The 13,125-nt window shown below is 35.6% G+C and overlaps 1 protein-coding gene across 3 annotated transcripts in view; it reads right to left on the bottom strand.

Annotated features, from left to right (window-relative positions):
- The window catches only part of DTL (denticleless E3 ubiquitin protein ligase homolog), a 53,291-nt gene that overhangs the window by 16,094 nt on the left and 24,072 nt on the right, over positions 1-13,125 (bottom strand). For all 3 annotated transcript variants that reach the window (XM_053605372.1, XM_053605371.1, XM_053605373.1), the window contains 4 exons: positions 12,949-13,052; positions 12,576-12,680; positions 9,683-9,795; positions 3,384-3,473 (listed from right to left, as the gene is read on the bottom strand). In XM_053605372.1, coding sequence (XP_053461347.1) covers positions 3,384-3,473; positions 9,683-9,795; positions 12,576-12,680; positions 12,949-13,052 — 412 coding nt within the window. The remainder of the gene's footprint in view (positions 1-3,383; positions 3,474-9,682; positions 9,796-12,575; positions 12,681-12,948; positions 13,053-13,125) is intronic.

The raw sequence follows: 13,125 nt of genomic DNA on the forward strand, positions 1-13,125 counted from the left end.
ACTACAAAACTAGGCTCATTTCATTTTGTTCTTTCAAGAAGTTAGGCAAGCCATTCTCTTTATTGCTGTCTATATAAATACAAAATATGTAACTAAGATATCCTTGTCACTTTTGTTCTGTTAAATAATCAATTATTATATATCACCAACATTCAATTTCTACAACTTCCTTCCAAATTCCACATGTTCTGCTGATTGCTGAAATCATTTGCAAGATCAGTTTTAGCCCTTAACTCTAGTAGGCCATGACAAGTAGAATGAAACCATTCCTTTTGAGATTCTTTTTCAGATAGGTAAAGGAGCAATATGGGAAAACAACAAGTTCACTAGACTGAAAGAAGTTAAAAATAACCTTTGCCCCTTTAAAAATATCTGACTATTCCTGATCTTGGTCCCAAGCCTTTTATGGCAGAGAAAGTCCTGCTTGGAGAGCCTATGGCAAATGGCCACTGGTACCAGAGCTGTTCCCCAGCATTTGTTTATATAATTTCTCTATTTCAGTCACTAAAGAGAGAGAAAAAAGAATACATGTTCTCTTAAGTCTTGGCCCCCAGGAGACTGGCAGATTTTCCTTTCCTTACTGGGAGGCTAAAAGAAGATATGCATATTTAACTGCTGAACATGAAATGCTTAGAATCCCACAGCTATTCTGTAGTCTACTAATAGTTATTATTTATAAGCACTTACTATGTATCTGGTAATTTATATTATCTTACTTAATTCTCATAATATAAAAAGCCTTCTACTCAAATAATGTCATCTGAAAATGGGAATAAAATTTGTCCAAAGTCATCACAATTAAATGGCAGGGCTAGATTTTGAAACCTAGCTTTCTTCTATTCTAAAACTCAAACTTTTTTAAAAAACAACAACAAAACTTGCAATCAGTGTAACCTGGCTTATTGTACCCTCAATGAATCCCCAACAAAAACAAAACAAAACAAAACAAAACATTCTACCTCCCTAATTCTTGGCTTGGGATAAAACTAGCATTATTATTTTTGAGAAAGGGTCTCACTCTGTTGTCTAGGCTAAAGTACAGTGGCATCATCATAGCTCAGTGCAGCCTCAAACTCCTGGGCTCAAGTGATGCTCCCACTTCAGCCTCCCATGCAGCTGTGACTACAAATATATACCACTATCCCAGGCTAATTTTTTTTTCTTTTTTTCTGGTAGAGACAAAATCTCTCTACTTGCCCAGGCTGTTCTCAAACACCTGGCCTCAAGGGATCCTCCCACCTTAGCCGCCCAAAGTGCTGAGATTATAGGAGTGAGCCATCATATCAGGCCTGGGACAAAGTTATTTTTAAGAGACTTTTTATTTTACTTTATTTTTGAGACAGAGTCTCAAGGTGTCACCCTGGATATAGTGCCATGGCATCATAGCTCACAGCAACTTCTAACTTTTGGGCTCAAGCAATCCTCTTGCCTCAGTTTTTTCTATTTTCAGTAGAGACGGGGGGGTCTTGCTTTTTGCTCAGGCTGGTCCACCCACCTCAGCCTCCCAGAGTGCTAAGATTACAGGCATGAGCCACTGCACTGGCAGTTAAGAGACTTTTTTTTTGAGACAGAGTCTCAAGCGGTCACCCTGAGTAGAGTGCTGTGGCGACACAGTTCACAGCAAACTCTTGGGCTTAAGTGATTCTCTTGCCTCAGCCTCCCAAGTAGCTGGGACTACATACAGGCGCCCACCACAATGCCCAGCTTTTTTTTTCCCGGTTGTAGTTATCATCATTGTTGTTTGGCGGGCCCAGACTGGATTTGAACCCTCCAGCTCTGGTGTATGTGGCTGGCACCCTAGCCACTTGAGCTGCAGGTGCTGAGCCCCTTAAGAAACTTTTTAAAAAGTATTCAATAGATTAACATTGGTAAATAGCCCTGCCATTTCATTTGAGTCTTTTCTGACAGGAAATACGACTATTTGATATATGATGATTGACATAATATTATGATTGAAAAAAGATAACATAATTAATTGAATACCACAAAAACATTTATCTAAGTAGTTTCCATGAAGATGGTGATACTCCATATTAAAAGCAGATATTTCACTGGAAATTACATGGAACCTAAGGGAAAAAATGTCATTGGCATGTAACTAAAGTAGATTTTTTTAAAAAAAGGTCTGCCTTGAAGCTGACCACAGAAACGGTAACAGGGATATAAAAATAAAGAGAAATCCACAGCAATACTGGAAGCTGGCAGAGATTGCCATGAATAGACCAGACCACGAGAAGTTTCTGAAAGATAAAAAGCAGATGGAACCAATAGGCAACAAAACCTCAAAACGTCATCCTCAAAATGTCATACATGAAAAGAGAAACCTTCATGGAAGTGAGATTTCCTATAGAACTCAGAATAACCCAAAGATCAAAGTCAATGGGAGTTGGGAGAATGAGTGAAACTTACGCTATTATATGAAATTCCTATGTATACACAGTTTGTTTATGTTTCTGGCCTTTCTATGTTTGTGTGTTTTTTTTTAATTTGTTTCTTTAAATATCACATAATATATTCACTATAAAAAAAACTAAAAGGTGAGGATGCTTTCTTTCCAGAGTGTCTAACAAGGGTGCCCAACCTTTTTTCTTTTCTGCACATTGGAAGATTAAGAGTTGTCTTGAGGGCACACATTAAATACCCAACACTACAAAAGCCGATTAATTAAAAAAAAAAACAGAAAATGCCTATGCATACTTTTCATGATATCCGACACCACAGATAAGCAAAAAAAGTCCTCATAAAATCATTGTGCAGCCTGTGGGTTACAGATTGGACACCCCTGGTAAAACATTTCACATGTATTCCTTACAGTTTGGCTACAGGTAACATGTTAGGACTTTACAGTAACGACTTCATTAGCTAAATGTAAAACCCAAATTGGGCTGTGAAGAACATTCAGCATGTTACTACCTTGACAATACAGTGGAACGGTTGACCACTAAAGGGATTGCAACAAACTGGTCAACATGTGGATGTGGTCAACACAGAGAACGAAGCTTACTGTACTGAGACATACATGTGGTGCATATCTAGTCTATGAAAATTAGGTCAATTTAAGGAGGTGGCCAATTATGAACGTTCTACTGTATTTAGAAAATGAAAGAGACTAGTTTTCCCTGAGATTGTTTGTTTAGGAGAGAAATGACTCTTAGGGAACCAGAAATCCACCCTTATTGTTTTGTGCATGTTATTGTTTATTGCTAGAAGAAAGCAGAATATGTATATGTATGAGTAATGTTGATACAGATTCTTGACCTCCTCTAGATCTCTTAAATCTCTATTTAAATATAAAAATCTACATCTTTCTCAAACTAACCTTGGGAAAGCCTACAAACCTGTGTTCTACCTTTTAAACCAACTATAGAGATTTATTTATAAACCTTTGTGAAGTCGGATGGACACCAGCACACAGACGTGACTTCTTGAGAATGACCCAACAGCACAGTAGGAGGATGCCAGGGTGTGGAGACCTAGTCCAATCAAAAGAAACAATAGAACAGTGTTAGGTCTCTCAGATAGAAACTCTGTATCTCCAGAATTGTGCCTTAAATAGCTTTAGGGTTGCTACCCCTAGGCCTGCTAAATTATAGTTCAGAAAAAAGAGTTCCAACAGGCAATGAAGGATTTCTTTCACTAATCTGAGAAAACACAATGAAAATAGCCAAAATAAGCCAGTAATATGAGCTTAGACACAAGGACCATTCTTATATTCAGGACTATGTAGCTACACATATTTTAACTAAAATTGAAGACTGGCATTGTCTCTTACCCCTTAGCTGGTAAACTTTCTGGAAGGATTAAGTTTAGCGGCTAGATAATAAACTTCAAGTGACAACTTAGTACTATTTATACACAGCCTAGACATTTTCAGATGTCTAGTCAGCTACTTCTAGAAATACTAAGTTAACTGTGAATCCTGAAGCTACCTAAAATATGCTACCAACTCTCTTGGGGCAAGAGCAGAATCTTCCCCCCAAAAGAAGACTCACAGACTCTTACCAAAATCCAAAGTTATATCCTTTCATTTTGAGTTGGGTAACCATAAAACTTTAGTTTGAAGAAGTATAAGCTGTATTTTACATGGTGCTTTGGTATCCTTTGTGGAAAATTTTTTCCCTCCCAAATTTTGTTAGTTTTCCTAAAGAAAACTGAATTTTTAAAGACCTGAATTTTCAATCAGGTCTCACTACATGTTAATATATTTTAATGCATGAAGAAAAGGATCACATTGTGCTGTACTGTACAGGTGATTAAAACTGTATTTTCCTACCTTTGGACGCTATCAGTCAAATGCCTTTGACAGTACTGTACAGCTGACTCATTCAAGAGCTTCCAATCCCTTTCACAAGTCACAGGAATTAATCAGCACAATAAGGAATACAAACTCACATAACTATTATTAGCATGTGTGCTGAAAAGAGCAAGGAAATTGAGGCTGAGAGAAGTTATTCTCTTTTAATTTTCCCGAGGCTCTGAATCACAGTTCATTTGCATGAAGCAAGTGGAGGTGACTCTGGAAAGAATATTTGTGAGAATAACTAAGTAAATTTAATAGATTCTACAGATTATAGTTAAGAAATTTGTCACACTGATTCACAAGGTTATCTAACTCAATTATTACTACTCTTCTCTTGAGTTGAATAAATAGCACATATTAAATGATGTTAAAAAGATGTCAAAAAGCAGTGTCTATTGCCTTTCTAAATTAAAGTTTAACAGAAAAGGAAGATCCTCAAAGATCTCACTTAATGCCTACTCCTACAATGCCACAGAGACAACCTAATTCATTCTTTTGAAAGTAACATTTTAGAAACCACTTTTAAGATCGTCTCTAACTATCCCAGTAGTCACAGACATTCTCCTTCAACCTTCATTTGGGATGGCCCCAGTCTATTAAATTTCTCTTCACTCAAGATCCAAACAAGTTAAAGCAAGTTAAAAGGGAGAGGAAATTTTCATGTCCTTTTGAGCATCCTGGGTAAGAACCCTTTATTCTCCATTGGTTTACCCTGCTTGTTGCCCCCTAGCTATTCATTTCATGATATTGTCCCTTTTGCAGTTTCTGTATGACAATTACCTAGGAGAACCTAAATATATACACCAACAACTAAAATAAATTTCAACCCCCCAAATCTATCAATAGAATAAATGTTCGTTTTTGCATTTATTTAGAAGATCTCAGAAAAAAAGGAGACCCATCCAAAAACCTTTTACAATTTAATAATAAGATATTAATGACAATAAAAGCCAGCATTTGTTGACTGATTACTGTAAGCCAGGTACTTTACATATTATGAAAAGTTGGGGGAAGTTTCCTCAAAGTTAAACATAGAATTATATGATCCAGCAATGCTACTCTTAGGTATAACCCCAAGAGAATTGAAAACATATGTTAGGGCGGCGCCTGTGGTTCAGTGAGTAGGGCGCCGGCCCCATATGCCAAGGGTGGCGGGTTCAGGCCCAGCCCCGGCCAAACTGCAATAAAAAAATAGCCGGGCATTGTGGTGGGTGCCCGGCTGGTGGTGGACTGCAGTGGGCAGTCCCAGCTGCTTGGGAGGCTGAGGCAAGAGAATCGCGTAAGCCCAAGAGTTAGAGGTTGCTGTGAGCCGTGTGACGCCACGGCACTCTACCCGAGGGCGGTACAGTGAGACTCTGTCTCTAAAAAAAAAAAAAAAAGAAAGAAAGAAAGAAAGAAAACGTATGTTAAAACAAGAACTTACAAACAAATGTTCATAGAAGCTTTATTCATAACGTCAATAAATGGAAACACATGTTCATCAACTGATGAGTGGATAAAGTGTAGTCTACTGTACTATGAAATATTATTCAGCCATAAAAAGAAATGAAGTACTGATATATGGTACAATATGGACGAACATTTATAACATTACAGGCAAATCTATTGAGACTGTAGATTAGCAGTTGTTGGGCTCAAGGAGGAATGGAAGAGTGACAGTTAAATCATATGGGGTTTCTTTCTGGTGTGATAAACGGAAATTAGATAGCAGTGACAGTTGTATAAAATTGTGATTATACGAAATGAACACTTTAAAAAAAAAAAAAAGAGATGGGGGGTGGTCTCCCTCTGGTGAGAACATAGGCTCATTGCAGCCCTCGAACTCCTAGGCTCAATCAATTCTTCACCTCTGCCTCTAGAGTAGCTGGGACAACAGGCATGTACCACCATGTCTGGTTAATTTATTTTTTGTAGAGACAGGTCTCTCTTTGTTGCCCAGGCTGATCTTAAAGTCCTGAGCTCAAATGATCCTCCTGCCTCAGCCTCCCAAAGTGACAGGACTACAGGGGTAGGATAGGACTACACTGTGCCCAGCTGAATTATATACTTTAAAATGATTAAAGGGTAAATTTTATGTTGTAGAAGGGAAGGGCATGTTGTGGGCTAAATGGAGAAACTAATACCTAATAGGTTTTTATTAACTTTCATGCACTGACAGTTTAGGATTTTCTACTTCAAAGATTAATTTCCTCCAATGAAAAACTCTAGTAGCCTTTCAATCCTTAATTTTTATTTAAATAAGTGATTATTATCACTTCATTTTTATAAAAACCATCATAATTAAATGATTTGTTTTTAAAGCCCCCTTTCATTTTAAGTAGGAAGGAGACTATTCATTATAAGATACATTTACACCCATGCACTTTGGGAGTGATAAAAATACAGAAGACTGTCCTCTTTAACATATTCCACTTTTTATAGAATAAAGACTTCAATTCAAGGCACAAGGAATCCCAAAGTTAAAATTCCCAGAACCGAATGGCTTTAATCATAAAGCATTTTATGCACTTAAACATGCGAAAGGATCAGCACTTTCCTCACAAAATCTCCTTCCTCTGCCCAGTTGGAAACCAAGTCTAATCTTTATTTCTGCCATGAGATCATTTACACTTCCTAAAGTGACAGGCTCGATGTTTTGCCAGTCAGCGGTAGAATGACTGTGCCAAATCAGTTTATTTATAACCACTTCAGTACTATTCAGTGGCTACATCAGAAACAAACCAGGGAAGAGAGGATGGGGTAGAAGTGGGACAATGAGTAGGAAATTAAAGAGAAAAAGTGTAGTATTAAATCTTTTAAAGTCTTGGGCCTCAATACCAAAGTCTAAATATATTACATTTTCCCTTTGCTAGGCAGCAGTAAAGAGTAAAAGGCCATTCTTTTCTGTCTTAAGAAATAAAACCCCCTTCTTCTACCCCATTTTCTTGTGCCTACCAGCTTTCTAGCATAGAAAAAATTCCAACATTTGAGAATTCTTACTTTCTGAACACATAGCAGAGTTATAAGACAAACTAATGGCCAGGAGGATACTCAGCTTACATGGAATTGCTTTTAAATTATCAACCCTCCTTATTTTAAATCATGGAAAAGAGAAACTGAGCCATCTCACTAGGCAAATTCAATTTTAGGAAGTGCTTGCCAGGCTCTCAAATATCAGAGCTGTACACTGGGTTATGTGTGGACAGGCAGAAGAACATCACGTCTGAACCACGTCATTCAGCAATGACATGTGACCCAGCCCAGAAATTCAAAAAGGGTCACCCATGCATGTGGTGGCCATGGATTGGATGTCTGAAAATGGGTTAGAAACAACAGCCAAATATCTTTAGTGTTTATCTTTATTTTTTCAGTGTGTATCTTTAAAGGGAGGAAATATCCTCTCAACCTTCATTCCCTAAAACAAAATTTTAAAAACGCCTTTATGCTAGAGAAGAGGAACTTTAAGAATTGGAAAACTACACCCTCCCACAATATACATATAATTATATATATAATTATGTATAATTTAAAAACTAATCTAAAATGATTTAAACAGAATGATTAATACATAAGTACTTATTTGCATAATTTTTGTGGCATAATTTTGTGGTCTGAAGTTATACTTTTATTTTGAGAAGAAACTTAAAAAGATACAGATTTGTGGTAAAAATAAAATCCTCTAGTTAAGTTGGGAGCCAAAGTAGAGAAAGAAATGTAGGTAGGACAGTGAGGGAAGAAGAAATGAAAAGCAGAAAGATAGCAAAATAGCATAAGACCAAATCTGAACTCAAAATTTAAAATATACGATACAAGCATTGGTGCTAGTGACACACACTATTAAAATTTAAAGTTCAAAGAAGACTCTTCTAGAGAGGAAGCTAGGTAAAAAACTCATCACAAGATGAGGTCTCAAGTATATACTCTATAAGCAAAATTTTATTTAAAAAATATAATAAAAGAAACACGCTTATAGAAAGAGGCAAGCCCACTATAAAAGCATCTTGGATAGAATAATATCTCCACCTTGTGACCATTTAGGATATTGTTACCAAAAGCTTTTTTTATTTTTTTCTGAGACAGAGTCTCACTATGTCATCCTGGGTAGAGAGCTGTGGCATCACAGCTCACAGCAATCTTAAACTCTTGGACTTAAGTGATTCTCTTGCCTCAGCCTCCCAAGTAGCTGGGACTACAGGCGCCTACCACAATACCTGGCCATTTTTTGTTGCAGTTGTCATTGTTGTTTAACAGGCCTGGGTTTAAACCCGTCAACCTTGGTGTATGTGGCCAGTGCCCTACCCACTGAGCCACGGGTGCTGCCCATTAAAAGCTTTTTTAAGTGTTGCATTTTTGCATCTCTAGGTATATAGAAATCACTTTTTCATACTTTCCCCAGGACTAGATGAAATTAAGCTGAAGAATTATGCTTCGCACTGAACAAATTCTACCCCTGTCCTAGACCCCTGTCCTAATTAACAACATTAATAGTCTGACTGCCTAGAGGTTGACAAGACTAAAACTTTCTCTTAAAAAGAAATTCAACAATATCAAAACTATGGATCTAAATTTTAGATATTATGACTTTAAAACCAAAAATATGTACGCTATTCTGGTGACAGTTACACTAAAAGTCCCTATTTCAGCATTATGTAACTCATCCATGTAACAAAAAATACTGGTACCCCCATTTGAAATAAAAATATTAAAAACTTTTTTAAAATCTCATACCATGTGAATTCTGATCATTTAATTCACTAATGTCAAAGACATTTATAAAGTTACAGGAAAATCTAGAAGATAACTAATTTTTAGCCGCAGGTAAAAGTGTCTTAATGATCTTCCTCTAGGTTCCCAGAACATGTTCACAACTAATTATTTCCTTGACAGAAATTTTTCAGAGACCAGTAAGTGATACTTGTGTAATGTTTCAATTTTCTCCATTGATTTTCAAATGGACAGCTTTAAATTTCTCCACTTACCACAGTAGTCACTTTAAAATTACTATTATTTAAAAAGTAAAAAAAAAAATTATAAATTTGTGCAACATAGCAATGGGAAATCTATAAAATAAAAAATTACTAAATAATTCTATCAAATATATAAAACACTAGTAAAGCAAGACAAAATAAGGTTCTTATTACACTTTTGAATTCTCAATATTCTAATAATCTGTGAAACAGAATATGAATTATCAATTTCTGACAAACTACAGCCATGAAAATGTCAAACAGTATGTGACAATGAGATTTCAGCTATATTAAAAACAAAAGACAACCTTTATTAAATCTGTGATGTATGAAAACTTAATAGTATGAATTTACATTAAACTTATCTCATATTGGACAGAAGAAATATTTGTAAGAATATCTGTCTCACATTTCTAGAGGAAGTCTGGCAACTTACCTTCCAGATGTAGGCAGCTTCATCACTTGAGCCACTGACTAAAAACTGGTCATCTGGACTAAGACTGGATTTTACATAAAAGGTAGAGTTCTGATGTCCATTAAAGATAGCCACTGCCAGAGGAAAAAAACAAATTATTTAGCTCTTGGTATTTCCAGTGTTCTAATGCTGCAGTTCATATTCATAGGTAGCATGCATATTCTAAGTTTTATCACTACATTGCCTATTGAAGCAGATGGTCAAGATTTAGTCACCAAATAAAAGGGAACTAGACAAAGAAAACCCTAGAAAGAAGCTTTATTTTAGATCCAATCTCATGAACTCAGTCTAAACATCTGGTTGGAAATCAAGAGATAAAAATGTGATGAAAAACATTCTTTATAGTGCTGTGGACAGAGTAGATCCTCAAACATTTGTTCTACAAATAGGTAAATATCAGTGAAAAATATCAGAAGAATTCTGGTTAAAACTTACTAATAGCTTATCTGGGATGAGGGAATCTTTTTAATCTAACATTTTAAATAGGCTGAATGGCAGAAGTAGCTAGTCAGGTAAATTATATTCTCGTATGTTAAGCCATTAGGTTTAGAATTCTCACTATCCACAGAGAAAGGGCAAATAATCCAGTCAAGTACAAAATGCTCTTGACAGGTTCTTCTATCCTATTGATGCCAAACCTAAGGCCTCTGGCATCAGAACACTCCTAGGAAATACAAGAGGAAAATCTCAATTATTGGAGAACATAAGATACATTTAGGTAGGGGGAAAAAAATCACACTCCAACTTTTAACAGAGGGAGAGCAGTATTAGAAAAGGATTTAAGTTTTTCATTAAGTTCTCACAGAAATCTCTTCCTTTTTCTAGAATAAAACTGAAGAGCTTTATATTTATAGCAGTTAAGGAAAAAGCTGTTATAGCAAACACTCCCTATATCATACATTTTACCATGAAAGTGAAGCAGGATATGAACCAATTCAGATATGCATGTTACAAACCTCCTATGATACACAAACAAGTTCCTTTACTCTGAACACAGTTCCAAAACTGTAATTTTTCATCTTTCTCAACTCTAAATTTATGAATGAAAAAATATAGACCAAATTTCCCACTATACATGTATGTATTTATTGCCCTCTCCTGGTCTAAGGCAAGCTAGTATCAGTACATTGTAAATGTTTCAAATATTGCTAAAAATCCTTCTAAAACCTATATTGGCTTAATTTTTATTTATCCATTTATTTTAAAAAAATTGGCAGGAGTTAGGCTCTTGCTGTCACCCAGACTAGACAACACTGTATAGATAGCTCACTGTAGCCCCCAACTCCAGGGAGTTGTAGCCTCTAACCCATTTTCAGACATCCAATCAACGGCCACCACACGCATGGGTGACCCTTTATAAATTCGTAGGCTGAGTCATATGTCAGTGCTGAAGTAACATCTCAAGTGATCCTCCCACTTCAACCTAAGTAGCCTACATTAGCTTTAATTAGCTCAATTTAATCTTTTTTCAAGTTCTTAATGTGCTTCAGAGTCATTCTCATGATTCAGTATAAGGGTGTAAATAAAAAGTATGGGAGATTAAATACCAAACTCAGGACCCTTTCTAAAGTTTTGAAAAAGATAAGTAATTATCAAATGTCACTCACATGTTTGGCTGTCATTCAATCTTTAAGGAACAAATCTATCTCTTTATTCATCTGTCTACCTATGTATTTATCTAAGCAAATCAAATTATTTTAGGAGCACATAACAGAAAAAATTATTAGCAAAGTGTTTGATGGGAGAAGGACAAACTAAACTCAAGGCTCCTTTCAGTGCCAACGTAGCAAAAACTATATAAAAAGAGCTCTTGTGCAACTAATAAGATAGTCAGGATTTGTTTTATCTTTTGGGGAAAGATTTTGAAAAGTCTATTTATATGACTAATAAGCAGTACTCCAAATTCTGATTCCATTATGAAAAACAACAAAAGAAGTTATAAAACTCTCCCTTTTTCCAAACATTCTTGCTCTTCTGAACACCAGATCTAAGCCAAAGCATCACAAATGTGATGCTGTCACAGTTATTGAAGTCCTGATGAGACTGCCTGGAGGCCATCTTTGTAAACTTCTGTAAGATCCCAGCAAAAATGACCTAAGTTCTGTTTCTATTTTGAGATTTCTTATTTACCAGTACATTTTACTTTAGTGGGAACTGGGTAGCTCTAGGGTTTGGCTATGGAATTCAAAGTATTTTTAACAGATCTATAGCTGAGGAAGACCCAGATTACTAATATGTAGCTTGCTTACATAATTGATAATGTTCTTAAAAATAATGTAACCCAAACAATCCTGTTAAAGCATCCTTGAAAAACTTGTTTCTTTTTTAAAATGTCATTTATTTATTAAAACATCAGATTATATTTTTATATTATTGAGAGGGGAAAAAAGTAAAGTTGGGAAAAACCCCTAAAGAAATAAAATGGCCTTTGTTCAACATTAAAAAGGCTGAGGTAGGTTGGAACTATTTTGGATGTCTGAAAAATTCAGCCCCCTCATTTTAACTAACAGCTCTCAAAGAGGACAAAACTGGACAGAATAGCTTTCTCTAACCCACAGCTTATTAACAGAAAATTGAGATAACTCTAAATATATGCCAAGGGTCATAATTTTAGAACACCCACTATTAAAATTAAATTAAGTCATTATCAAGAGCAGGATTCTGTTTACTTATAAAATCATCACAAGGAATGTGCACTTACAAAAACATCACTTGAACTTATCAAAGACACCAAAGTCCTCATATGGCTAAAAAGGTTTGGTTTAGGGGGAAAGAAAAAAACACCTTAAATTATCATAACAAAAAAGCCGATGTTAGTTTTCTGGTAACAGAATTTGAATGACTAATAGTTTACCTGGAGAAGTCTTCAATCCTGTCATATTAAACATGTAGATGTTGTCATCTGTGCAATTAGCAAACAAAGTAGAGCCAGTAGAATCCAAAATCAGACTTGAATATCCTGGAAGAAGGGAAACTTTAGTTAGCATGCACTAATGAAGGTAAGTAGATCTGAAAACAGATTATTCCACAAGCAGAATTCTGTTCCCAAAATATATACAAGCCAAAAATATTCTGAGATTTTATCTTTTGAATGTCAAAAAGATACAACTACATATTAGAGTTTCTCAAGTCTGTGTTGCTGAAAACTAGCCTAATTTTTTTTTTATTTTACTTTAACAAAAACTCATATTTTCCCCCAAAGTCCTATAGTCTATACAAAGGCTTACCTAGTTTTCGAGTGCTGCTACCTGGGTACAGGAAAGACTTGGCTGCTATGGGTTCTTGTCGATAAGCAGTATAATTCTTACGCAGATCCCACACTTTAATTATCCTAAAAACCAAGGCAAATAGTTATTTTGTAGACCTTCTCCCAATCTCAACTTCATTTATGACTTTTAATTTAA

The sequence above is a fragment of the Nycticebus coucang genome, chromosome 10 (genome assembly GCF_027406575.1).
Source record: "Nycticebus coucang isolate mNycCou1 chromosome 10, mNycCou1.pri, whole genome shotgun sequence".
Classification (NCBI taxonomy): domain Eukaryota; kingdom Metazoa; phylum Chordata; class Mammalia; order Primates; family Lorisidae; genus Nycticebus; species Nycticebus coucang.